We start from the raw sequence: 27,289 nt of genomic DNA on the forward strand, positions 1-27,289 counted from the left end.
CATCTGGAGGGTGGCTGCTGGGTCATACATAAGGGAGGTGCAGTCCTTCTAAGACAGTTGTTTTTGCTGTGCTGCTAGAGTGGTTTCTTGTTTCCCAGAGTCTCTTCTCTGGCTTCTAGATTCTGTATTCTGGAAAAGCATAGAAGGAACGGATGTGAACAGGAGAGGCAGTAGACGTAGGAATATGGGGAATTGAGGTGAACGAGGCTGGCTGCTGATGTGCGCCCTTGAGCATCACAAGGCTGGGCTCCAGATCGTGGCTCTGGAGCGTTGAGTCTGAGGGCCACCACCCTGTACGTGCATCCCACAGACAGCAGCTAGAAGCCGCCACATGAGAGGAGGAGGAGACGGGTCTGAGAGGAGTCAGTGACTGTTGTGTTTCCAAAATAAGGGCAACACTGTTTTCTTAGCTTTTAAAATTGTAGCAAATTGCTTATAACCAGAAAATATTAGAGCACTTTGCAGGTAATTTCTCCTTCTCACACGGTAAGTGCTGGTATAAAACAAGTTTGTTTTGAGACAAGGTCTTGCTATGTAGCTCAGGGTAACCTTGAACTTGTGTCAGTCCCTCAGGTGTGAGGTAACCCACACCTTGCCTTGGCCTTCCTCCTGCATTTATTAAGTGCTATCACTGAACTTTGTGCTTATTCAAGTATATTTCACATACATATGAAAATACACAAAATATCTAAGTATATTTTCATTTTTGATTGGTGGACCTTTGCTGAGGTCTTAGGCAGTTTCTCTATCCTTCCAGGACCAGTTTATATATGAAGATAAGCCAGGAAAAGATTACATTTTTTTTTTTTCTGGGATTCAGTGTGATGACCAAGTTTTTTCTAAATTCCTTCCTTGTTTTCTCCTCCTATCCACACTTTGCTACCTTCTTCAAGAGAGGGTCTGGGTATCGAAGACAAGTCAAGACTTCAGAGACTTGTGGTGGACACAGGCTCACACCATTACTTCTACTCAAATTTGGTTTTAAACAGCTGTACAAACGCAAATATATTTATTTATAATGACCTATGCATGAGATTCTTTTCTTTTTTTCTTTTTCTTTTTCTTTTTTTTTTGAGACAGGGTTTCTCTGTATAGCCCTGGCTGTCCTAGACTTGCTTTGTAGACCAGGCTGGCTTCAAACTCACAGCGATCCGCCTGCCTCTGCCTCCTGAGTGCTGGGATTAAAGGCAAGCATAACCATGATATTCTAATAGTTCATTCTTACAGTGCGCGTGTGCGTGCATGCATGCATGCATGCGTGCGTGGGTGCGTGTTTGTTTGTTTGTTTGTGGTATTGAGGCTTGAACCCAGGGCCTTGTACATTCTAGGCAAGTGCACAATAATAAATGTTATACTTTCCCAAGGTCATTTTCCCATACCACGGAAATGTATTTGGTTCCTGTGGTGGTTATCATGCCTGTGGTCACTGTGGGGGTTTGGAGCTGTTTAGCTACCACTGCAGTAATTTCTTTCTTGTTTCTGTTCTTTTCTTTTGCACTGGATTCTGGCTTTTGCTTTTGAAAGTAATGCCAGGAGACAGGCGAGCAACACCTAGCCTGGAGGAGACATTGTGATTACTGAGGAGTGAGCCCGGGATAAAATCTCCCGTCCGCCCTGACAAGGCATGGATTAAATGGCTTATCTCATGCCTATGACTTCAGTTTCTTTCAACCTCATCCAGAAACTGCTGGAAAGTCCCACCTTTTCTTAGGATGCCTCTCTAGCCTCAGTCTATACTTAGTCATTAAAAAAAAAAAAAAAGTCCAAGCACCCATGAAATGCAGAATTGGACATGGTTTCCAAATGCTATGTGCCACTTAAATGTGACATACAGGACCACTTAAAGGTAGAGCAAGCGGGTTTAAGTCTCTGACAGAATAATGTAGTGCTGTTGTTTTAGAGCAGAGTTGTGCGGCCGTACGACTGAGAGACCCGAATAGCAAGAGCCAGGACGCAGTGTGGAGCACAGTTGCAACGCATCCCATTGTGGTTTCCCACCCTCCTTGCAGCGATGCACTCTGCTTGAAGACAGACTCGTTTACGCAGCTGATGTTCAGGCTCTAGCAGCCCCTCACGTGCATCCTGAGGTCATTTCAGTAAGCAGTAGAATTGGGTTTTAGAAAGAGGCGTTATTCTATAGGCCCTATGAAAGAACTTGCCTTTCTTTCATAGGGCCTATAGACAAGTCAAGGTATCTAGACTTGTCCTTTTTGGTGTTTTGTTTTTTCCCACCCTTTACTGCCAGCGTCGCCATTCTCACTAAATCATTCATGGTTGCTACACCCACAGTGGGCTTCACAAGATCTCATGTGACCTCCCATCCTTCAGAGGCTAACGCACCGGGACCTCCGCTCGCTGCACTGAGTGGTGAACGGCGATGGCACGGGAGCGGGAACGTGAGGCCAGGCGTGTAGTCAAATAGGCGGTGACCGTTTGTCCATCCAGGTGCGCTACTCCTAAGCGAGCTTCAACACAGTGTCTTAACTTCTGTACCGAGAACGTAATTGACTGCTGGTGTGTATGCAGCACACTAGTGAGTACTGTAATTTGGCTTCCGTGCACCCTGCAAGTGTTACAAAAAACTTAGGAGCTCTGAATCCCTGGCAAAGGATAGTACCAGAAATTGGGTACGGTGGCATTTCCTCTACGTCGTTAGCACTGTGTGTTCAGTGGACATTTATAATTCCATATGGAGAGAAATGCTAGTGAGTAATTTGTTTTTATTTCTGAGTCCAGATCTCAAGAATAGGAACCCCATTTTTTGTTTTTGTTTTTTGTTTTGTTTTGTTTTTTTGAAAAAGAAAACCTTCTTTATGACACTAATTAAAACAAACGGCCTCAGTTGTGTGATCAAGTGACTGCCGGGGAAGGAACAGGAAATTGTCAAATCACTTTTATTGGTCTTTGAAGGCTACTTCCTGTAAGGGTTTGCAGGCTTCAGTTTGTTTGTCAACCCCCCCCCCCCCCCAAATCTCGAGTCCATTTTTGCTTTCTGCTTTAGTTGGTGACAATCAGAAAGCGGTCAGTTTGTGGCTAGAACAGTTTGCCTAAAACTGTGTTTTAAATGAGCAGGGCTGTAGGCGCTCATGTCACAGGTGCAGTGGAGAGCCAGTGCAGACAGACTTAGGGGGTTCTCACAGAGACACCCCTGCCCCTTTACCCCACGAAGGCGGGGTGCTTGGAGGAGAAGGAGGAGAGCACTGCTGGCTGAATGTGGTTGGATTCCAGGAGTGGGGGATCTCAGAGAAGAGCCACCTCCCCCTCCTGATCGCCCCACAGGAAAGCTGATTTCTCTGCCCACAGCAGGTTTTGTTGGGAAGAAACAACAAGTTCCTCTCTGTAATTTTGTTTTACTGTGTGGTCGAAGATGGCCTGGGACCTGGGGTGGCAGCCACGTGCCACCATGTTCCTTTTCACTATATTTACAGTCTTTTCATGCATCTTCCTCCTGAGAAGCTGTTCGGAGAGCCATAGTGTCTAACTGAGTGTGTGCTAACTTCTGTGCTCGGCACGCAGTCGGATTCTATCTAAAAAGACATGGGTGGTGGTGTGTGTGCATTTTTCACTTCTTACAAGTGATGCAGGTCTTCAGATGTAGCTCAGTGGCTGCAGGTGTACTTTAGCACACCTCAAATCCCCTAGCACCAAAAATGCAAAACAACAACCTGTTTAAAGGGGGGTATGGGGTGGCTGGAGAGATGGCTCAGTGGTTAAGAGCACTGCCTGCTCTTCCAGAGGTCATGAGTTCAATTCCCAGCAACCAGAGTGGTTTACAACAATCTATAATGAGATCTGATGCCCTCTTCTGGCCTGCAAGTGTACACTCAGGCAGAACATTGTATATATAATAATAAAGAAAAAAGAAAAAAACCTTCACACAACTTGAAAGGCCGCTGCCACCACGCCTGATGGCATGACTTCAATCTTAGGGGCGCATATTGGGAGGAGAGAACCAATGCCTGTTCTGTCTGTCCTTTGACTTTTTTTATATGCACGTGCGCGCGCGCGCACACACACACTTTGATATGCATGCACCAAGCTACATGTACACAAATACATGTAAGTTTTTAAAAAATGGCTACATTTTGGAAATATTTTTAGGGAAATGAAACTTATTTAATAATCTTTAGTAAAAATGTTATTTTGTTTGTTTGTTTTGAGAAAGTGTTTCTCTCTATAGCCCTGGCTGTGCTAGCTCACCCTGTGACTAGGCTGGCCTCAAACTCAGAGATCTGGCTGCCTCTGCCTCCTGAGTGCTGGGACTAAAGACATGTGCTGCCACCTCTGTGTGTGTTGGGGTTTCTGTACCTGAGCAGTGACCAGGGAGGCCAGAAGAGGGAAGTCGTGACCCCATTCACTGTGGGCAAATTAGGGTCCTCGCCAAGTACACTGAGTGTCTTTACTTACTCACCTTTCTAGCCCCGTTAGTAATCCCTGGAAGTTTTAGCAGTTGAATGCAACACACACAGCGTATTTGCAGTCGAAGAAAACTGTATAGAGTACGTTATTTAGTGATCTCTTTCAGTAACAGTCTCAAACACCCTTGGGTGTATGGGTGTGGGTGTGTGGGTGTGTGCACAGGCGGTGTGGTTATTGGTTTAATTTGGCCTATAAGAATGCCCGTACGCTTATCCAGGAGCCTCAAAAACTCTTTATCTTAAACTTTGGAGTTGGAAGTTGACATAAAGACAGTTGCCCGGGGGCTGCAGTGCTGCGATGCCTGTACCTTTGTGCATCTTCCAGCTGAGGCGGCCACACCCAGGCGGTGTGAGTGTGTTCTTGGATTTACGGCTTATTCACAGAACACAATTAACACTACGCCAAGCCTTGTTCAGTCAGGTCCTCTGGTTCCTGTCTCTAATCTTTCTTAGAAGTGATGATTATGATTGTGGCGCCATCACATAATTGCATGTATTTATTTGTATGACACAGACTTTAACATGCACTGTCTCATGTTTTTTCTCCTCACAGTCAATCTAGATTTTGGGTATTTCACATACGTATATTCAATACTTATTTGTTCAAGTATTTGGTGTGTGTGTGTTTGTGTGTGTGTGTGTGTGTGTGTGTGTGTGTGTTTGAGTGTGTGATATGCATGTGTGTGTGTGTGTGTATGTACAGTGTCCATGTGCGCTTGTACAAATGCACGCACATATTTGAGAGAGAGCAAGCATATACCACAGGGCATATTTCAGGGGACAACCTCTACTTTGTTTAAAATAGGGTCTTTTTTTATTTTTTATTTTTCTGTGTGTGCTGGGCTGGCCTCCCCTGTCATGCCGTAGAACCACTGGGGTTACAGACTTGTGACTGTGCCCAACATTCCATTTAGAAAGCGAGAGCAGGTCTGGGCCCTGTTGCCTGTGCATCAAGTCCACTCTGGGAAGGTGGCTGCCAGTCTGTAGGCAGCAGTTCAGTGCTGTGCTCTGTGTGATGGGTGAGGGTGGGAGGGGGTGGGGCGCTGCTGAGGACACACGCAGGAGACACAGGAGGATGGGTTAAAAAGCTCCAGGAGCTGAAAAGAGGTGGTAGGAATTTGACAAGTTTCTAATTTCAGTCTAATGTTTCTAGGTTGTTTCTTCTTTGTTTTAATCACTAAGTGATGGGTTTAAAGGCTTAGAACTTAAAAAATTTAAAAAAGAAAAAGGAGATATAGCATTGAAACCTTGTAAATTCTTGTATTCCCAAACCACCTTGAAGAAGATGGTGTTACTTTTTTGCGCATTGTTTTTAGCATATTTTAAGCATAGTAGGCAATGTCAAACGGATGGTCTAGCCTCTGGCACTTTCCATTTATACAAATGCTGACAGCACCTTATTTGTTTTTCTTCTTTTTCATATAGTTAGGGCAATACCTCTTTGGTAATTTTATACACACACACACACACACACACACACACACACACACACACACACACACACACACACAAAAACCCCCTCATCAGCACATAAAGCTCCTTTGTCCTGCCGGGCATGGTGGCGCATGCCTTTAATCCCAGCACTCGGGAGGCAGAGGCAGGCGGATCGCTGTGAGTTCGAGGCCAGCCTGGTCTACAAAGCGAGTCTAGGACAGCCAAGGCTACATAGAGAAACCCTGTTTCGAAAAACCAAAAAAAAAAAAAAGCTCCTTTGTCATAGTTGCATATATTTCTTTGTATGTACCATAATTTTATTACTCAGATAGAGGTTTTACTTGTTGTAGTATCTAGCTGTTTGTAAACTGATCTTACCTGAAACCTTGTAAACATTTTATTTGGAACATAGGGATATCAGTGCTATAAGTCAAAGAACACACACAATTAGAATTTGGCAACTTAGCCAGGCACTGTGGCCAATGCCTGTAATACCAGCACTCTGGGAGACCGAGGCAGGTGGATTGCTGTGAGTTCAAGGTCAGCCTGGTCTGCAAAGTGAGTCCAGGACAGCCAGGGCTACACCGAGAGACCCTGTCTCGAAAAGAAAAGGAAAGAAAGAAAGAAAACTTGGGAAGGTAGCTCTCTGGTTAAATGCTTTTTCTGGAAGTCTGAGGACCTGAGACGGCATAGTCAGAACCATGTGAAAGCTGGGCCTGGGTACCACATTCCTGCCACTGCTGCTTGGGGCCAGAGGGTCAGAGACAGGCAGATCCCAGTGGCTGCCTCATTGTCCGGCCTAGTTTGCCTCAAACAAAACATGGTGGAGAGCAGTGGAAGAAGATACCCACCTCAGCCTCACACACAGGAGCTCACACACAGGAGCTTACACACAGGGGCTCGCACACAGGGGCTCGCACACAGGGGCTCACACACAGGGGCTCACACACAGGAGCTCACACACAGGGGCTCACACACAGGAGCTCACACACAGGGGCTCACACACAGGGGCTCACACACAGGAGCTCGCACACAGGGGCTCACACACAGGGGCTCGCACACAGGGGCTCGCACACAGGAGCTCACACACAGGGGCTCACACACAGGGGCTCGCACACAGGGGCTCGCACACAGGAGCTCGCACACAGGGGCTCGCACACAGGGGCTCACACACAGGGGCTCACACACAGGAGCTCACACACAGGAGCTCGCACACAGGAGCTCGCACACGGGCTCGCACACAGGGGCTCGCACACAGGGGCTCGCACACAGGGGCTCACACACAGGGGCTCGCACACAGGGGCTCACACACAGGAGCTCGCACACAGGGGCTCACACACAGGAGCTCACACACAGGGGCTCACACACAGGGGCTCACACACAGGGGTTCGCACACAAGGGCTCACACATGTCTCCTCTCTCTTCCCCCCACAGCCCCCTTTATGGGAGCCATTGCCGCATCGATGCTGGAGTGTTGAACCCTCTGTCCTTCTGCCCCTAGGATATTGTCAGTCCTTTGCTTTGTTGCCAGTCCACTTTGAAACTTTTTTTCTTTTTAAATTCAGTGCTTCCAGTGTTTCTGAGGAGAGACAGGGACAGATGTGTCCTGTAGGCCCTGCATATGCTAGTTTCTACATAGTTTCTACAGTTTCTACTTAGTTTCCTCATAGTTACTCAGGTGTTGATTTCTAATTCAAACATCCTACTGCATCTAGTATTTCCAAAGCTCTCATATCTGAAATTCATTTTAGAACTTTTCTTTTATGGGTCCCAGTGTTTTGTCTGCACGTGTGTTTGTGTACCGTCACGTGCATGCTTGGCATGCCTCTCTGTGGAGGGGCTGGAAGAAGGCTGGCTCCCCTGGAATGGATGGGTGTGGGTGTCGGGGTTCCCACCTAGGTCCTCAGGAAAAGCAGCTCTTCACCCTGAGTCACGTCTCCAGCCTCAGAGATGAGAACCCCAAGTTTGAAGACATGGAAACCCAGCAAACGTTGTTAGCGTCGTCGTTTAAGTAGCAGGTGGGGTGTGGCAAGGCTGGCCCCTGCTTTCAGAGAATTTGTAATCCAGAAAGAGGAAGCTCTATGGTGTTTATAGGCAGGTCTGGGGGCTCTGCAGTGACACAGCGTGCACCGCTCTGGGGGAGGCATGCTGTACCGGAGTGTGCCCCTGGGAGCAGCCTCCTGACCACCTAGGCAACCTGGGCAGAGGGGAGCAGCTGGGCGTGTTTCCCCAAAGCCCTGAGCAGGAGGAAGGCAAGAGAATGGGTTTCAGACAGGGACAAGGGCATGCACGTCACTGAGCCAGCGGCGTGGGGAAGCGGCAGCAGACCGCAATCTGAGGGGCAGCGGATTTGGGCAAACGTTTGTCAGAACGTCTTTTGCAACAGTCCCGTTATTAAAGCGTCCTTTGCTAATTCACGTTGGCACCAGGCATTCAGTATGTCGGTTCCTTTTGCCAGCTTTTACATTTCATTTCCGTGGCCGTGCGCTTGGCTTCCTTCACACTGTTCCTTCGAGATGGTTAGGTGTGGTAATACTCTCCTTTATCACAGTAAGGAAATAGTTCCAGTCTTGAATTTTATCCAAGATCACAGAGCCGGTCCTGAGCAAAGCCAGCCTAGAGAAGCTGGGGTCTGGCTCCTGGTGTCCGACCTCTGTGGCCTCCATTTGCCTGGTAAGCCTCTAAGACAATAGCATCATTGCAAAAATGCTGTTCTGTTGAAACTTGACGCAGGGCTGAGCCTGCGGGAGCTGAAGGCAAGGTGCTTCTTCTGCTCGGTCCTTTCAGCTTTAGTAAAACAAAGCTCCGAAGACCGTAACTGCTCGCTGGTTCAGTACCAATTCTGAGTGTCATTCCTGAGAGAGGTCAGGCCACGGACAGCCTTGGGTCTTCTCTGCTCTGAGAGGTGCGCACGAGAGGGTAGCGAGAGGCAGGGAAACGTGAACCCCAAAGTGCAGTTTTGCCGCGCGAAGAAGGAAATGGAGAAACTGCTCCTGAACAAATGTTTTTGGCCATGCACAGAGCAGAAACCTGCTCTTCCTCAAATGCTGGCGTGTTCGTTGCCTGCAGTCTTCGGAAAGCCAGTTTGACAGGATCTTGAAGCTTGGCTCAGCTGTTTGAGAGCTTTTGTGCGACCTTGTGTGACACACGATTTTAGCCTGCCTGTTGTGAGAACTGCCTGCCACAGTGGTTGATAGGAGAATGAAACTAGATATTGTGTCCCCTTCCCTGAGACATCTTAATTGATCTGCAGGGTTTTGTAATAGGGGTGTATAATAGGGTTGATGGGTGTATTTAGTGGAACAACTTTCTCCATGCCAAGCTAGTGATCGATTTTATAATCAATGGTATCAGTTTGAGGAAATAATGCTGTGTAAGTGCAGGGCCCAGTATAATGAGTTTAGTAAGTAGCTGCTATGTTCCCTGCTTAATTGAGTGCGGCTGTTGTCCTGCATTAAGGCCATGGCCCTGGGCAGCATGCCTGCTGGGACACGGGGCTCCGAATGGAATCCCCACGTGAAGTGACAACAGAGGCGCAGCAGTGGTGGCCTGCCTGCTCTGGGCACGCGGACACAGCAGTGAGGTCTGGGAGTTGGTCAGCCTGTGCTCCCTTAGGGAGCACCCTTCTCTTCTTGATGATGAGTCATTGATTTTGCTGTGGCATTTTATTACCCTGTGTTCCATAAGGGATCTTTTTTAAAAAATCTGCCACTGAGTCTCATGGCAAGAGCTGTATCAAGGGCCTGCAGCTGCCGCTGCTCAGCAGGAGCAACATGCACTGAGCGCGAGCTGCGCGTTTAGGGAAGGGGGTGGTGGTGTAGATTTTAGGAGCAGGATTCTGTTCAGCATCCCCGCCTTTTGGGGAAGTTTCCTGTCGTGGCAGACCTGGGGGGTTCCACTCTATCACAGGAGGCGGTCCTTAGTGTGGAAAGATGCAGTTCCGCGTCTTGCATCTAGTTTGTGGGGGAGAGAAGAGATGGGAATGGAACAGCTGGCGGACTTGAGCCGCTGCACCGACCCCCCTGTCGCCTCTCTGGTTTTCAGTTTACTGTGGGGGAGCGTGTGGTGTCCACATGAGCGCATGCGGCATGGCACAGATGCAGAGGTCAGAGAACTGGGATTTGGGTCTCTCCTACCACGTGGCTTGTTGGGATTGAACTCAGACGGTCAGGCTTGGCACCATTACCCACTGAGCCACTTCACCAGCCTTCACTGATTAGATACAGGATCAGAGGTAGCGTGGTGCACGTCGGAAGGCTGGGGAGAAAGGGCCGAGCACCAACTCAGGCTGCAGCCGATGGGCTGTGTGCGGGGGAATGTGGGACAAGAGCACTAGGAATCAAATGCTGTCCCCCGGCAAGCAGGGTGAGGGGATGTGAAGGTTCCGTCTGCCGCTGTGTGGGCAGGAGATGATCTCTAATTTCACTGCTACCCCCGGAGCGAGGGTTGCTTCCCACTTCATTCTGTGCTTTGGAAATAACTGGCAAGCTCTGCTGTTGGTCCTCGTCAGGGCATGCTTTACTGTGTCCATCGATAGCCAGTCACTTTGTCTGCACCCCCACTTTCCTGCCCTGCCTCAGGCAGGAGGGGACTATTGCCCTGTGTCATTAGAGTCCTGGGCTCTATGTTGATTCACTTTCACTACTGGTTGTGACTTTTCTAACAATGGATGTCAAGTTACTGAAACTAGTATATATTCATATTTTTGTTGATTTTTGAGACAGGGTTTCTCTGTGTAGACTTGACTGTCCTGGACTCAAACTCACAGCGGTCCATCTGCCTCTGATGGGATTAAAGGCGTGCACTACCATGCCCAGCCGTATATTTTTTTTAAAAAAAGATTTATACATTATGTCTACAGTGCTCTGCCTGCATGTACACCTGCAGGCCAGAAGGGGGCACCAGATCTCATTATAGATGGCTGTGGCTCAGCATGTGGTTGCTAAGAATTGAACTCAGGACGTTTGGATGAACAGCCAGTGCTCTTAACCTCTGAGCCGTCTCTCCAGCCCCTTATATTCATATTTTATACTCATATCTGACATTTATGTTAGAATGTGGCTCTGCCGAGTGGTGTGGGTCTCCTGACATCTTTTAATGGTTTTTGGAAGCTAACAGCTAGTTTGGCCATGCAGAGGGTCGGTGGTGGGCTCAGTGCGTGTGGCGGAATACAGATTTCCTTAACCCTCTCTGGCTGTATTTTGAACTTCCTGGTCATGCCTCAGAAATAGCAAGCTCCAAAAATGCCCACAAATCGTCAGGGAATATAATACGTTTTGAACACAACGCTGAGGTAGATCACATTGTGTTTGAATTTTGACAGGACTTTCAGACTCTGGTGCAAATGTACTGTTTTCTTTTTATCATTCTTGAAAGGAGACGCGTGGTGCAGTAATAGCCCTCTGTTGCGACAGCACCAGTGCTATAGGGTAGGCTGCTCTTACATAGTACTGCCTGTAGGTGGCACTCTAACCAGGCTTCCCCCCCCCCTCCCGAGACACACACACACACACACACACACACACACACACACACACACACGTGACGGCATCAGCAGCAGAGCTAGGAAGGGGACAGGGTGTATGGTGCTAGCTCTGTGTACGTTGGCTCAGGGCTGACACAGAGCAAAGGGAGCTGCTCCATTGAAAACTAGATTTGTGGGCGGTGTTCTTTAGATTTAACCTTTTTGTTTTCTTTGTACTTAAAAGTGCATGCAGACATAAGCTGAGTGTCCAGGAGCTGTCCACGCTGTCAGCACTCGCGGTAGCTCTGGCATCTGATGAGCTAGAGGTGAAGTGGAGGCCCCGGGAGTGGGCCTTGTCTGCTCACTCTGGGCCATCCTTTGCGCACAGACAGGCATGTGCACATGTGTGTTTGTGTGCTTCTGTAAAGTTAAAATTCCAGTGGAAGGTGAAGTAGGACACTGTTTTAATTTAAACCGAGTTTTTGGGGGCTGGAGAGATGGCTCGTTGGCTATGGGTTCATACTGTTCTTTTAGAGGATCCGAGTTCTATTCCTAGTGCACATACCCTGCAGTTTACAACCCCGTGTAACTCCAGATCCAGGGATCCTGACATCATCCTCTGGCTTCTGGGAGTACCTACACATATGACACACACACACACACACACACACACACACACACACACACACACACACACACACACACGGGGTGGGCGGGGGAAGAGAGAGAGAGAGAGACAGACAGACAGACAGACAGACAGACAGACAGACAGAGAGATCTTCAAACATAAAATGAGTTGTGAAAGCTGTAATGGTGAGCTATCCCTGACTGGATGTGGGCCTCTGCTGTGTGGGTGCACTAGTGTTCAGATGACCTCCATGTCTGTCCGTGTTCTTTTAGCTTGGCTTCTCTGTGGCCGACTGTGTTGCCTGATCCCTTTTGCCTCCGTTTCTGTTCCGTCTGGTGCCCTCTTAGACCTACTGATCTGTCCCTCTCTCCCTCCCCCGTTATCCCCCCCTCCCCACTTCTCCCTTCTTTAGTGGGTCTTACAGAAGCCTGGCAAGCGCTGGACTGCTGCGCTGAGTCCCCGACCCTCACTATTCCCTTCAGTCGCATTTAGTTGGGGCGGGCAGGTGTGTATGCTTCCACTGATGACATTGGCGACTCTTACCTCCGCAGTGCAGTCCCCAGTGCCTGGAGGTGAAGGGTGGGTCCTGAAGTGCCCCTACCTGTGCCCACCCATACCCCTGCCTACCGTTACCACCCTCCCTGTGCCCACCCACACCCCTGCCTACCGTTACCGCCCTCCCTGTGCCCACCCACACCCCTGCCTACCGTTACCACCCTCCCTGTGCCCACCCACACCCCTGCCTACCGTTACCACCCTCCCTGTGCCCACCCACACCCCTGCCTACCGTTACCACCCTCCCTGTGCCCACCCACACCCCTGCCTACCGTTACCGCCCTCCCTGTGCCCACCCACACCCCTGCCTACCGTTACCGCCCTCCCTGTGCCCACCCACACCCCTGCCTACCGTTATCATCTGACCCGAGCTTTCCTCCACTTCCTTTGCAGCAGGCGTTCTCCAATGACGTGCACTGTGTGGAAGAGATTCTGAAGGTGAGTGGGGAGTCACGGCTGTCATTTGAAGGACCCCGGACCAAGCAGACAGGTGCCCGCGCAGCTCCACTTCAGTGAGCAGTGCCGTCCAACACTACCAGATTTCACTCATTAAGATGAGGTTTACAGCTGTAGGAACCTGGGTTGGAGTTCTATGAGTTTCTCACTTCTGCTCTCCTATAGAGACTGAGGCGGCTGCTTAGTTCCCAGAGAAGGGCTGCCTTATGGAGGGTAGCATGGGAGATCCCCCCAGCCCCCCCCAGACCCCCCACCCCCACATCAGAGGCTGGAGCACGACTGCTCAGTGGTTCAGAGTGGTCTAAGAGCCCACACCCACAGTGTTGCCTGGTGTGTACAAGGTCTCTTTCCCTCACCCGTGCCCTGGCCACTCACAGGGACAATAGGGAGGGCCAGGGAGGTGCAGCATGTCTGTGCTCTGGGTTGAGAAAGCCAGGATGGTGGGCGTCACTGCAAGAGGAGCCACTCAGCACCTTGATAGCTTGCACAGCCAGGGTGGAGTGTGGAGCGCAGAGTGTTCAGCGGCTGTGGTGCCCGTCTCCGGGACAGAGGCCCCTGTAGGTGTGTCGTGTGACGTCTTTGCCTTGGCTAGGGAGACAGGAGCCCTAAGCTTCTTGCATGGCTTTGGCTCAGTCGGTTAGTTCTCCCCCCCACCCCACCCCCTTTTTTTATTGTAAAAAATAAGTTTTCTCATCTGTGAAATGCTTATCTAACATTTTACCTCAAGAAATGTGTGTGCGCGTGCACATACACCCTATGTGCACATACATGCTATGTACATGTTCTTGGTTACGCATTTTTAATTAATAGGCGATACCTACTTCCCTTTGAATTTTTAAGCAAAGCAACAAAAATGCCATGACTGTGCTGAAAAGCAAATCTCGTCTTTAACCGAGAAGGTAGGGAATAACGGTTAAAGTTTTGCTAACGAGGAACCAAAGCCTCCAGCTCTGGAACCTGCTAAGCGCGCTGCCTGGGAAGGGGTCAAGTCTATCAGAACCTTCCCCAGTGGAGCGAGTGCCCTGAATGACTTGTTTGTTTAAGTCAAACAGGAAAGTTCTTCCTTTGAACTTCCATAATTCCTGGAAGTGCAGTGAAGAAGCAGCCCTGCGGAGCAGCGCGCTGAGTGGCCACCCTCCCAGGGCCACCTGCGCCGCCAGCACCTGCCGCTGGAGCTCTTGTGCCCAGTCAGTGTCTGTCACCTGTCCTTAGGTTGCCTTATGTCAGTTTTGTAAGTTCATCTTGCAGTGTAGCCTGGTGCAGGCACTGCTCTAACAGTAAACAAATATCCTCTCAGGTTGTGCTTCCTGGGGACCAACACGCTCTGCGTTTCAAGTTCAAAACTAACTAGCAATGGATGCTCCACTTACATGTATTTGCCTTCCCTTTCTTCTCTAAATCTCTTTCTAGGAAATGACCCACTCATGGCCCCCTCCTCTGACAGCCATACACACACCCAGCACAGCCGAGCCGTCCAGATTCCCTTTCCCAACAAAGGTAATTCCGTAAGTCATGACAGGCACAGTGTCCACCGCTTTAGAATTACAGGGTGTGGGACAGGCACAATGTCCACCGCTTTAGAACTACGGGGTGTACAACAGGCAGTGTCCACCGCTTTAGAACTACAGGGTGTGGGACAGGCAGTGTCCACCGCTTTAGAACTACGGGGTGTGGGACAGGCAGTGTCTACCTCTTTAGAACTACGAGGTATACGGACAGGCAGTGTCCACCGCTTTAGAACTACAGGGTGTGGGACAGGCAGTGTCCACTGCAATGAGAAGTCGTGTTGGTGCTGGGAGTCACACTCTGACCTCTGGAGAGCAGTGAGTGCTCCTGAGCCCTGAGCCATCTCTCCATTCACAGAGCACACTTACAAATACCCTTCAGGGTGCGTCCTGAGCACTTGGAGCGCTGGGCTCTGACCAGCCAGATGTGAACACATTCATGTTTATAGAAAATCCTTTCCAGGGTACTGGTTTTAGGAGCTATACCTACAAACCCCAGATTCACCCAGTTTATAACAATAGTTTTATAAAAAGAAGATCCGTTAATAATGGTTTTAAAATAAAGCCTTAAATTATTCTAGCACAACTGCTCAACACCAAAAGAAAAGTAAATTCTTGAAAAGCCCTGAAGCAACTATCTTAGGTTGTACACTCCTTTTATCCCAGCACTCAGGGAGGCAGAGGCAGGAGGATCTCTGTGAGTTCAGGGTCATCCCATTCTACAAAATGAGTCCAGGACAGCTAGGGCTACACAGAGAAACCCTGTCTCAAAAAACAGACAAACAAACGAAACACCAAAGTCCAGAAGCAAGGAAAGTATTCTCCACGGAGGTTGGATTGGTGGGTGGTGGGTGGTGGGTGGTGGGTGGTGGGTGATGGGTGGTGGTCCCTCCTGCCTGCTAGTGTGACAGTGACTGACTAGAGGGCTGGGTGGTTTGTGTCCTGCAGTGACTGCAGGGGAGCGGTCAGTAGGCAGGCGGCTCTCATCACCGTCATCTCGTTTTCCTCTAAATTTGAGTTTTATAGAACTGTCGTTTAATGTGAAGCCCGCGTAGTGTTGGCTCTGACCGCACAGCCCTAACAATGACCTCCTCTTCCTCTCAGGATCCTCTGCACAGCAACTCTGCAGCCCAAAGCCAAAGTAAGTGTTGGTGTCGCCTTAAAAAATGCTGCCAGATTTGATGATGATACACAAGGGGCAAGCAAGTGTAGGTACAATTTGAAGTAAACTGTTCTCATGAAATTCTAAACAAGTCTAAACAAAGTCAGCATTACAGGATATGGTTACTTTTTTTCATTGTTTTTGTTTGTTTGCTTGTTTTATTTTTGTTTTTTGAGACAGGGCTTCTCTGTAGCCCTGGCTGTCCTGGACTCACTCTCCAGATTAAGGTGGCCTCAAACTCAGATCCACCTGTCCCTGCTGGATTAAAGGTGTGGCTGGCATGTGGTTAAGTGCTGTATCCTGGGAACGTATGGACTCGCTGTGTTGTGTGATGCCTGTGGACGAGGCGGGCTTCCTCTTCTCTGTCTGGAGAGGTGTGATGCCATCTCCAACCTATGCCCTGACTTTATTGCCCCAGTCTTGTGTAAGTTGTCAAAACAGGTAACTGATGGCTATGCCAGGAGATAACACCTGGGCAGGCAATCTAAGGTTGCATGACCAGTACAGAGGGACAGTCCTGAAAGTGGAGTGCCAACCCAGCTGGGGGCAGGGTTTCTTTAAGATTTATTTGTGAGGCAGAGGCAGGTGGGTCTCTGTGAGTTCGAGGCCAGCCTGGTGTGCAAAGTGAGTCCAGGACAGCTAAGGCTACACAAAGAAACCCTATCTCGAAAAAACAAACAAAATAAAAAACAAAACAAAATTTGTTATGTATACAGTGTTCTGCCTGCATTTATACCTACAGGCCAGAAGAGGGCACTAGATCACATTATAGATGCTTGTGAGCCACCATGTGGTTGTTGGGAATTGAACTCAGGACTTCTGGAAGAGCAGCCAGTGCTCTTAACCTCTGAGCTATCGCTCCAGCCCCTGGCCAGGGTTTCCGTATGCCTCTTTTCTTCTTGCTTGCATTTCCCGTCTGTTTGCATCTGTCACCAGAACCTTGTTTTCCATGGGCCATGGCTGTGTGGCTGCTCGGTCAAACTTTAGAAAGAGAGAAGTTTTAATCCACCCCACTGGTGGCAGATGAGTTGGGAGCTCTTTGTTGACTGAAGCCGAAGCACCCCTTGGCCTGTGCAGCCTTGGGGCTGTCAGACACGGTGGATTCCTGGGTGTCACTTCACCGGCTGCTCCCCTCAGGTGCAGCCTTTCCTCTTGGTATTTTTGGAATTTTATCCTAATTAGAATGTGGCCTGGACAGACACTGTTTTGTAGGGTGAGGAAGGGAGAAGAGTGTAGTGTGCGGGCTAGTTTCATGGCAACTCTACACCAGCTGGAGTCACTTTAGAAGAGGGAGCCTCGATTGAGAAATAGCCCCGCCAAATGGCCTGCTGGGAAGACGGTGGTGCCTTTTCTTGATTGCTAATTGTTGTGGCAGGGTCCAGCTCTCAGTGGGCGTGTCACTCATGGGCTGGTGGTCCTGGGTGCAGTAAGAAAGCATGCTGAGCAAGCCAAGGGGACCAAGCCAGTGAGCAGCGCTCACTCGCCCGCTCGCCCTCCATGGTCCCTGCTCCAGGTTCCTGCCTTGAGTCCCTGTCCTGACTTCCCCCATGGTGGGACTACAGAGGTGTAAGATGAAGTAAATCCTTTCCACTCCAAGTTGCGTTTGGTCTTGGTGTTTTATCACAGCAACAGGAACACTAAGACAGCACGTTAGGTGACCAGGCGTGGTGGCGCGCTCCTTTAATCCCAGCACTCGGGAGGCAGAGGCAGGTAGATCGCTGTGAGTTCGAGCCCAGCCTGGTCTACAAAGCTACTCCAGGACAGCCAGGGCTATAGAGAGAAACCCTGTCTCGAAAAACAAAAACAAAAAACCCAAAGCAAAAAACAAGACAGCACGTTACTTGTCAAAGTGTACCAGCAAGTGAATTCTTCTTTCTTTTTTCTTATCTTTTGTTTCTTTCTTTCTTTTTCTTTTTCTTTTCTTTTCTTTTCTTTTTTTTTTTTGAGACTGTGTTTGTCTGTGTAGCCCTGGGTATCCCAGAATTTGCTCTATAGACCAGGCTCAACTTGAACTCAGAGACCCGCCTGCCTGTGTCTCCTGGATCTAAGGCCTGCGCCACCACTGCTCACTGAATGTTCACTTGCTCCCTTACTTGTCTATTTAGAACACTGGGCTTATTGATTAAAAATGTAGGTTTTGGATTCTATAGGGAGGAGCGTAGGGATGTTTTATGAGTGCCCTGCTGTTTATGCCTGAGTTTACACAACATGGTTGCTTAAAGATTTCCAGCTTGCAGCCTGGTCAGCGTGACCTCGCAGAAGTCCTTGTGACTGCCTCTGTTGTGGTGCTTTAGCTGTCTAGGACAGCAATTTGAAGCTGTGAGCGCTGCTGCCACCGTGAGGAGAGAGTGGGTAACTGCAACAATAACTCCCAGCGTTGATCCCCTGACTTTGTGTCCAAACAGGAGCTGCTTCCCCGCTGGCATGTTGCCTCACTTTCTGTCCCCTTTAGGACAGGAGGCCAGTACTCAGGCACTAATCTTGCTGTGACACCCCTGTGCTGTGTCCCTGAACTTTCGGTCCTGGGTGCTGTTCTGTGAACCTGACTCTGACCTCTGTCCCTGGCCACTGCACACTCCCTACCCATCCTTATCTGGGACAGACCAGGGGCTTGACCCGTCCACTTTTCCACAGGAGGCCTTTTCTTCCTGAAGTTCCTCCTGGTTCACGAGGGTCGAATCCCATGGATTCTCTGTGACCCAGCCATCTCTTGGGCTTTCTATAATCTTTGGTTATGGAGCAACTATGCTGGAATCTTAAGGCAGTAAATTTACATAATTGCCACGTGTGCTTAGCTCACACTGCCCTAGGTTGTGGATGCTTGTGGCCTGTTTCATGTCCCTCAGGCAGCTGTAAGCATGTTTGAGGACTGGGCCAGACGCCTTAGCACATTGCTCTCTACCAGGCTGTCTATAAATAGCTGCTGAGGGAATGAATTGGGCCGTGGGAGATTGGGTCCAGGACGGACAGGTGGGTCGGCGGCTGTGCAGGCACGGATGGGCCTGGGAGTCCAGCCAGATGGGATATGAGAGCAGTGTTGTCATGGAGCACCCCTAGGGACCCAGCCAACCATCATGAAGAGCAGAAACTGTCCCCTGCAGTTCCGAGCAGGTTGGGTGACACTCTCAAGTTCTGTTCAGAGTAGCTCTGGCCAAGAGTTTGTTGGTGCCGGTTTTGTTTCTCAACAAGCTTTGTCTCTCATGAGACCGTAAATACAGTCCTGAGAGGCCACACAGAGAGCAGCGGCCAAGTGCAGAATTGGACTGTGCCTGGGTGGCGGGGAGGGGCAGCGACGAGGGGACTCAGGGCGAGTGTTTATACAAGCGTGCATCTATGCTTCTCTGACCATGTCTTCCTCCTTCCCACAGAACAGTATGATGCGCCTTCAAACACCCACCCTAATCCACAGCAGGGAACATCGTAAGTAAAAAAAGAAAAACCGGCCTTCATTTGTAAAGTGTGATAGCAGGACTTTAAAGTGTGATATGTCATCCTGGAGACCACGCCCCTTCCTGCTCTCAGCCAGTGACAGGCATAAAATGCGGCTGCACTTGAGAGGGAGGGAGCAAGTGACCCCAGGTTATATGTCTGAGCCAAGCTTCATTCACTACAGCAGAACGTGCTTAGGGGTTTTCTGGAAAGAAAGATTTTGAGCTATTACTTATGCATTGACCGTGGCAGCAGGAGGCTTTAGCTTTTAGAACCTCAGACTTAAGTAGCTTTATCTCTGGCAATTAAATCTAGGAAATGTGTGGAATGAAATTTTCTGCCATTTTCCAGCCTACTTAATGTCAGCAGCCTGGTCTGCTGCCCAGATGTTTTTATCCAGGCCAGGCGCATCTAAATGTGTTCTGGGTTTTGGGGACACTTAGTCTCCACATTAGAGATGGTTAATCAGCACGTTGACCCAATTTTTTTCTTAAAAGTATAGAAAGTAGTATTTCCTTACTGCCCTCCCCTGGAAGTCATTGCTAGGGACAAAGTCTGGGGACACACTCTATGTCTGAGGTGTCACTGGTACCGTGGGCATTGCAGGTGCCCTCTCCTGCTGCTTTCCCTGTGTGTGTGTGTCTGGTCCCCCCAGAGGTCAGAAGATGGCATGAGGACCCCTGCGACTGCAGTTAGAGATGGCTGTGAACCGCCCTGTGGGTGCTGGGACTTGAACTCTTACCCTCTGGACAGCCAGCCAGTGATCTTAATCGCTGAGCTACCTCTCCAGCCTGATTCTTCAGTTTTTTTTAAGGCTCCGTACTTGTTCCTTGTGTTTTGGAGGCTTTGCCAACAAGCACGCATTGAGCAGAAGAGATCGTCACGTGTTGCCGTGACTGAGTGAGATGGGGTTAAGTCGATGATGGTCATCTTAACATAGAAAACAAATTTATGTATTTTAATGCAGTCTTGGCGGATGAGGAGTTTTGCTTGTTAATGCCCTCTGCCTGAAAAAGACAAAACCCACCAAACCTATGTCTCTTGCGTTTTCCCCTTTCTGTTTTTAGTTTTCAGTTTTGAATCACTGGCTTAGACTATGGCAAGCGAGGAGGAGGTAGGGCCAAGGGCCAGTGCTGTGGGGACTGAAGTTGCCCCAGGATGGCAGGCTATGCGCTTGTTTGTGATGGTTGAGGGTTGGGGCTCAGGCCCTGGTCAGGGAAAAGGGTTCTGGCCATTGTCTTTGGGGGCACCCAGGAAGTAGCTGTGTCCCTGCGACCTGGCTGCTGCACCCTAAAGCAACCCGAGTGGGAGTGGGCGAGAAGCCACTTCCTCCTGTCCGTCACATGCAGGCTTAGTATGGTGGTGACAGCATAGCAACCATTGAAACCAGAGACTCCTGAAAGTCCTTCACACCCTGTGAAGAAGTTTTCTAAATAAAAAAAAAATGAGCGATATTGCAAGTGAGCACTTACGATGCTCTTTAAGAGAACAGGGTGAGGTACCAGCAGGACCAGGGTCAGGCAGGTGAGGATGGAGGGGAGGGGTGTGGGGGAGGGGGTGCTGGGGAAGAAGGCACAGGAAGTACTGCTGAGGCTGGGCAGGTAGGTAATATAGGTTGTGTGGACTCAGTAGTGTTGTGGGGCCCTGGTATTGATGAGGGCCACGTTGAGGCGTACCTCATGAACAAAGGGATTCCTTTTACACACTTGCCTTAGTGGAGAGAGTGAGTACCGCACCCAAGTTGACTTACGCTCTAATGTCCTCACATTTGGTGCGGCGGGTGTCTTGGTGCCCATGGTTAGTTTGATCACTAGTGTAGTTAAGCTGTTTGAGTGGCAGGTGGAGTATTAGGGGCATAGTCTAATGTCCCTTGCACATTAATTACAGGGTAATTTGAACTCTGGCCTTAAAAAATACCAACCTAAGTTTTGCTAATTCTAGATATAGTTGACACATTTAGAAAGAAGAGCGAGGCCCTTACCTACCCCTGGGTCTTTTGCTTCTGTCTAGTCTGGGGTAGAGGAGCAAAGTGGTGGCAGAGTGTGTACGTCAAGGAGTGTACATCTGAACACATTGCTTCTGTGTGCGTGTGTCTTAAGCTCTAGTGAGTTTTCAGTGAGCCCTCCATCAGCGCTCTGCTGATAACTGACTGGCTAAGGTATCAGTGCTGTTTGCATCCAGGCTCAGGGACGTGTTCGTCTGTTTAATGGCACTTGGCTTTCAGTCTACTTCCTTTCTAAGATGTAGATCTGCAGCGTCGGGACAGCACACAGAATGTTCCCCTTCCTAAGGTTATCAGGTCCTCTGTCTTCTTCCTCTCCACGGGTCTAGGGCAGTTGGCAGCCTATCAGGAGAGCTGCTGCGCACAAGCCTTGATGCTGTAGGGTGCCTGTACTGCTGCGCACAAGCCTTGATGCTGTAGGGTGCCTGTACTGCTGCGCATAAGCCTTGATGCTGTAGGGTGCCTGTACTGCTGCGCACAAGCCTTGATGCTGTAGGGTGCCTGTACTGCTGCGCATAAGCCTTGATGCTGTAGGGTGCCTGTACTGCTGTGCACAAGCCTTGATGCTGTAGGGCGCCTGTACTGCTGTGCACAAGCCTTAGCCTTGATGCTGTAGGGCACCCTTACTGCTGCGCACAAGCCTTGATGCTGTAGGGCGCCCGTACTGCTGTTCCGGCATCTTGTACTCGCCTGACCCTCTCGCTGCTGAGAGCATGAAAAGGTTGCTGTCCTTCCATTTATTCGTTTCCTTTCCATGTGGGAAATTGTGTTTGAAAGAGGAAATGTGGACATCAGAGTTGGATGGGATGGAGCGGGCGGAGCTCATGGCAGCCAGGGGAAGTCTGATGTTTCAGTAAATAAACCTGAGTAGTCGAGCCGTCTAAAGTGCTAGTTTGTAAATACCTTGCTTGGTACAGTCTTCAGTTACTGTGCTCCTGATGAACCACCTCATCAGGACCTGTGTCAGCTGAAGGGCTCCAAATGGCTGCTGGCTTTCCCTCATTTGTCATGTATTGTTTTTCTGTGGGCCAGGGGACAGAAGTGCGGGCCTTGTCCATACTCTTGGAAACTTACACCCGCAGCTCCCGGAATGTCCTTAGAATGAGGTCCGGTGACACAGTTGGCTTGTCCCAATTGATTTATATCATGTTAACCATTTGTAGACAGTTCGTACTGCTTGATGTAGTGGCTGGGTACGCACTGGCAGCTCTCCCTGAAAGTGCCCGTGGCAGATAAGTATCATCAAAGAGAAATTGTAGAAACTAGTCAGGCGGGAATGTTCTGTGTCCGCCTGTTTAGGTGTCTCCCCGCTACTGTAGGAACAAAAGGACACCCACCTGTGCTGTCATCTGTACATTTGCGGATGGGCCCTTGTGAGGATGACCTTTGTAAGTGCCCTCACAGCAGAGCGCTCTGTTTACACCTGGAGCTTTGCAAAGGGGTACCTTGGTTTTGCTAGACTGGAGAACCTAGGGTGTATGCATACTGACTCCGTTAACTTGCATGTAGAAGGAAGTGTCAGATGTGTTTTCTGGAGGAGAGCTAGAGTTCACAGTGAGGGACAGCAAGGATCTTAGCTGCCGTTCTCCGGCTCCTCCTCCTCTGCAGTTGGTCCTCCCTTCCTCTCCCTCGCCTTCTCTCCCTCCTCCCCCACCCGTCCCTTTCTCCAGCCTTTTACTATGATGGCTTAAGATCTGATCTTCCTTTTATGATATGTTCTGTCCTCTTTGTAATTTGTAGCCTCCCTCGGCCTCCCACAAGGCCGTTGTGGCCCATATTTCTGCCCTATTTAAAAAAGGGACCAGTTACAGATAGCTGCGGTTAACTTGGCCCCACTTGCTCCTCCTCAAGTAAAATGGCACTAAAATCTAAGTCAGAGGTGAGTTAAATGGCTGTGGGGACCTCCGGTGGTGATAATATTGGCAGAGACGTCCTTGGACATCCTTGGAGAAGCCCGGGACTTGGAAGCAGACAAGGAAGCGAGACGTGGCTTTGCGTCCTCCTCATAAAGTAACGTTGGGGTGACTCATGGAAGAGTGCCTGCCAGGGCCTGCCTGGCTCCACGTACTCTGCCAGAGGAACAGAACACAGAAGGCGTTTGCCCAGAGGCTCCAGGGTCGTCTGTGACATGGATGTGCAAGTTGACCTGGCCTGTGCTGGACATACGGTCACACTATGTATGTTGTGGTCCAGAGCTATTTCTCTGGAACACTTTGGCTCCCTTTGAGCAGTGTGGGTCAGAGGACAGCATAGGGCACACAGTGCCGAGTGCTTTGGAGTAACTGCCTTGCCTTGGAGCTGGGGAATGACATTAGGTAATTAACTGTAAGCTTTACATGGGGGAACCGACGCATTCATCCTGAAAGGACAGTTGCTTACTGTTTTATGCTAAATTGAGCTCTTTCCCGCCTCTTATAGAACTTTAATTCTGTCAGACCCTCTAATCGTCCTGTCAATAGATTGATGGCTCAGAGCCAGGAGACCTCACAGCAGATAGGATGGACTCTGTGTCCCACTTCCGATTGTAAAGTGGCCATTTCCCCCTCTGCGCTAGGCACTCACTGAAGGAGGCTGCTGTTTGCTCAGCCTGCCTCGCTTTCATCCTCTCCTTCCTGCCCCTCTTCCCCTCTTCTTTCGTCCCAAACTCTGGCTTCTTCCCCTTCTTTTCTGGGGGTTGAACCTCAGGGACAGGGCTCATCTGTCAGAGCTGCAGCCATAGCCCTCAGGCCAGCACTCTCTGGGGCGCTGCGCTCTAGGTGCGGGAACGTGAGGATGGGCGCCAGCCAAGGCCTTTGATTTGCTGTAGAACTCACGCTGGCTGAGGAAGGGCACGTGCCTGGGGGCTGCCGCTTCCTGCACCTAGGTTTTATGGACAGGAAAGACCCAGATTTGGGAGATTTCAGTTCTCATTGAGAGGGGGCAAGGTTCTCAGCCAGGTGTGATTCTTCTCACCCTCCGTGCTCAGAAGCCAGGCCCCTCACAGATAGCTCAAAACCAGAGCTGCTTACGGAACAACCAAATGCAAGCTGCTGACTCCGTCCGCCCAAGCTCCTTTTTCCTTAGCGGCAGGGATTCTGCACAAAGGAGCGCTTGTGAGTGTCTCATATTGAGTAAGACCTGATTACGATTTTTAGATAAATTAAACTATAGGTGTTATTTATGTTTCTTATTAAAAACTTGAAACTGCTCTGACAGCCTACCTCCTGGTAGCACACTCGCATGTGCTGAGTCACCCCTGTCTGACGATGTTGTAAACTGGTTTTTGGAAGGTTTTCTGGTTACTCTTGGCTGGATCAGCAGACACTTCTGTCTCCTGATTCTCATGTGACGCACATTGCGTTTTTGTTTTTGTTTTTGTTTTGAGAAGTCTCATGTAGTCCAGGTTGGCCTGGAATCTGAACTTGCTCTATAGCTGAGCTTAAATTTCCGATCCTCCTGCCCTTGCCTTCCACCTCCCAAGTGCCAGGATTTCTGGCATGTGCCTATTTTGTTTTTGTTTTTGTTTTTGTTTTTCTGTTTGCCTGCTCACCTCCCTACAGTGCACGTGGCTGATGGTAGCGTGAGGCTGGAAGAGACAAGTCCGAGTTCCCCTCACCGCCATGTGGGACCTGGGCTGCCTGCTTGGCAAGTACCTGCCTTTACGCTCTGAACCGTTTCACTGGCCCACGACATTTTGTTTGTTTGTTTGTTTGTTTGTTTGAGAGAGGGGCTCTCTGTGTAGACCCGGCTGGCCTTGAACTCAAATCCTCCTGCCTCTGTCTCTTGCCTGACCAGCATTTTAACTCTTCTCAAATAAATTTTACTCACAGATTTAGACCACAGGAGACACTGGACATATAACCAGTATCTTACACAAGTGGTTTCACGTGACCCTCTTGGCTGCTTTTTGTTGTTGTTTTTTTTTTTTTTAGTTTTTTGAGACAGGTTTCTCTGTATAGCCTTGGATGTCCTGGAACTTGATCACAGAGAGGTCCTCTCACAGAGCTCCTCCTGCCTCTGCCCCGAGTGCCTAGTGCTGGGATTAAAGGGCTGCACACCCCCCCCCCCCCGCATGTTGGCTGAATTTCTTATGCTTTTATTTTGTCAAGCATACTGAGCAATCTTCAGCAATCTTCCTTCTCTGAGCAGTGTCTGCTTTCAAAGTCCCGAGTAGCTTTTGTCCCAGCATGCATGCTGTGGTGTTGACTTCTTATCCTGTATAACCAGGAGGAGGCATTTATAGAGCCCAGGACGTCTTGTCTGTGCCTTGACTTGCTTTAGGAGAATGTATCTATAGTAGTCAGCTGTTACTCAGTAGCAACAGGGAAACATACTTTTAATTTTCAATCCTCTGCTGTAGGTGGAAGTGTGATAGGATTACAGGATCATGTGTGGTACAGAAAACTAAGGAAGATTTTCCTTTTATACAAAAGGAACCCAGTAACTAAGAGGCAGCGTTTCCTCTTGAGGTTTTGTTGGTGGTGGCTAACATTGAATACACTTTCCCAACCTTGCCAGCACCCCACCCCACCCTGTTGTGTTATACCTTGTGATATTTGTTCCTCCAAAGGTAATCCCTTTTCTCTTTTGCTGTGTCTCCTGGCCAAGCCAGCCTAGGAGCGAACCTGTTGAGTAACTTTTCTTTGCATACCATTCTGATGGCCAACTGCCAGGTCCCATGACTGTTTCCTAGCCATGGTAAAATAGGAATTTACTTTGCTCTTGATAAACATTGAACAAGATCTTCAATGTATAAGTAGCCATTTTTTTCCTTTTTCTTCTTTTCCCTTTTTATTTTTCTCTCTCAAATTTTCTTTTTTTTGTTTTGGAGTTTTGTTTGTTACTGTTTTTGTTTTCTTGAGACAGTTTCTCTGTGTAGCCCTAAGTGTTCTGAAACTCTTGTGGCCAGGCTAGCCTCAATTGAACTCAGAGGTCAGTCTGCCTCTGCCTCTCCCTCCTGCGCCCTGGGATTAAAGACTTGAGCCGTCACTTCCAGCTTCAGTTTCCTTTCCTTTCCTTTCCTTTCCTTTCCTTTCCTTTCCTTTCCTTTCCTTTCCTTTTCAACGTACACAGAAAGATTTTTAGCACGTGTGCTGGTGAAATAGTTCCCTGGTAGAATTACCCACACATGCATGTGGCTGTTTATGAAAAGCCCAGTTCTATAGTTTATCTCATTAGAAATGTAGTGATTAAAAAACAAAAACAAGACTGGGCGGTGGTGGCGCACGCCTTTAATCCCAGCACTCGGGAGGCAGAGGCAGGGGGATCAATGTGAATTCAAGACCAGCCTGGTCTACAAAGTGAGGCCAGGACAGCAAAAACAAAAACAAAACCAACCAACCAATCAGCCAACCCCCAGGGCTTCCTGAAGGAACCAGACCTCCTTTCACATGGTGCTACAGTAAGAACCTGCTGGTTAAATTACTAAGGAGTTATTTTGACATCTACTGAATGATTTTTAATTTGCATTCTAGAACATAAGTAATATACAAACAGATTTTCCCATTTTACTTACAATTTTTTTTTTTAATAATCATGCTTATAAAATTGGAGAGAGGGCCGAGCGTGGTGGCGCATGCCTGTAATCCCAGCACTCGGGAGGCAGAGGCAGGTGGATCTCTGAATTTTTTAGCTTGCTGCTGTACCAAGTGAGTCCAGGACAGCCAGTGTTCTGTTACACAAAGAAACTGTATTTCAAAAAACAAAGCAAAACAATTGGAGAGAAATGTGATGGGCAGTTAGTAATTGACACTCTTGATATGTGGGATTCTCTCTGGAGAAAATCTTAAGAATGGAAGCGTGAGTGCTCAAATTTGAGAAAGCATGTGCAGTTTAGAAACATTTTTAAAACTAAAATTTGTCATAAGCCACAGTACCTAGCGGTGTGTAGTAGTACATATTTTAGTAAACTGAGTTTAGCTGAGTTTTTTTTCCCCCCAACAGTAAGGTGAAAATAGACTTACTTACCAGCAAGGCCTGTGTATTACAGAGAAATTAATGGGGACTTTGATCATTGGTTTGTATCCAGGTAGACAAAAGAGAATGATTTTTTTCCTTGAAAAGCAGTGCTCAGTGTGAGCAGTGTCCTGCAGACAAGGGTGGGGGAGCAGTTCATGTCAGCTGTCCTGAGGTTTCATGTGCTTAGCACTGTTTAAATGCTTCCGACCCACCCAGCGGCAGCAGCACGTGGGAGAGGGGATGGGAGAGGGAAGGTCAGGGTTGTTCCTGCCTGTGTGTGTTCTCCGTCCTCTCCCTGA

The 27,289-nt window shown here is 49.0% G+C and overlaps 1 protein-coding gene across 6 annotated transcripts in view; it reads left to right on the plus strand.

The window, feature by feature from the left end:
* The window catches only part of AFF1 (ALF transcription elongation factor 1), a 154,449-nt gene that overhangs the window by 101,321 nt on the left and 25,839 nt on the right, over window positions 1–27,289 (plus strand). For 5 of the 6 annotated variants that reach the window (XM_084758221.1, XM_084758224.1, XM_084758225.1 and 2 more), the window contains 4 exons: window positions 12,893–12,937; window positions 14,366–14,452; window positions 15,565–15,601; window positions 18,991–19,042. In XM_084758221.1, coding sequence (XP_084614347.1) covers window positions 12,893–12,937; window positions 14,366–14,452; window positions 15,565–15,601; window positions 18,991–19,042 — 221 coding nt within the window. The remainder of the gene's footprint in view (window positions 1–12,892; window positions 12,938–14,365; window positions 14,453–15,564; window positions 15,602–18,990; window positions 19,043–27,289) is intronic. The other variant, XM_084758222.1, reaches the window with a different exon arrangement.

This window comes from Acomys minous (genome assembly GCF_964271855.1).
Source record: "Acomys minous genome assembly, chromosome: 15".
NCBI lineage: Eukaryota > Metazoa > Chordata > Mammalia > Rodentia > Muridae > Acomys > Acomys minous.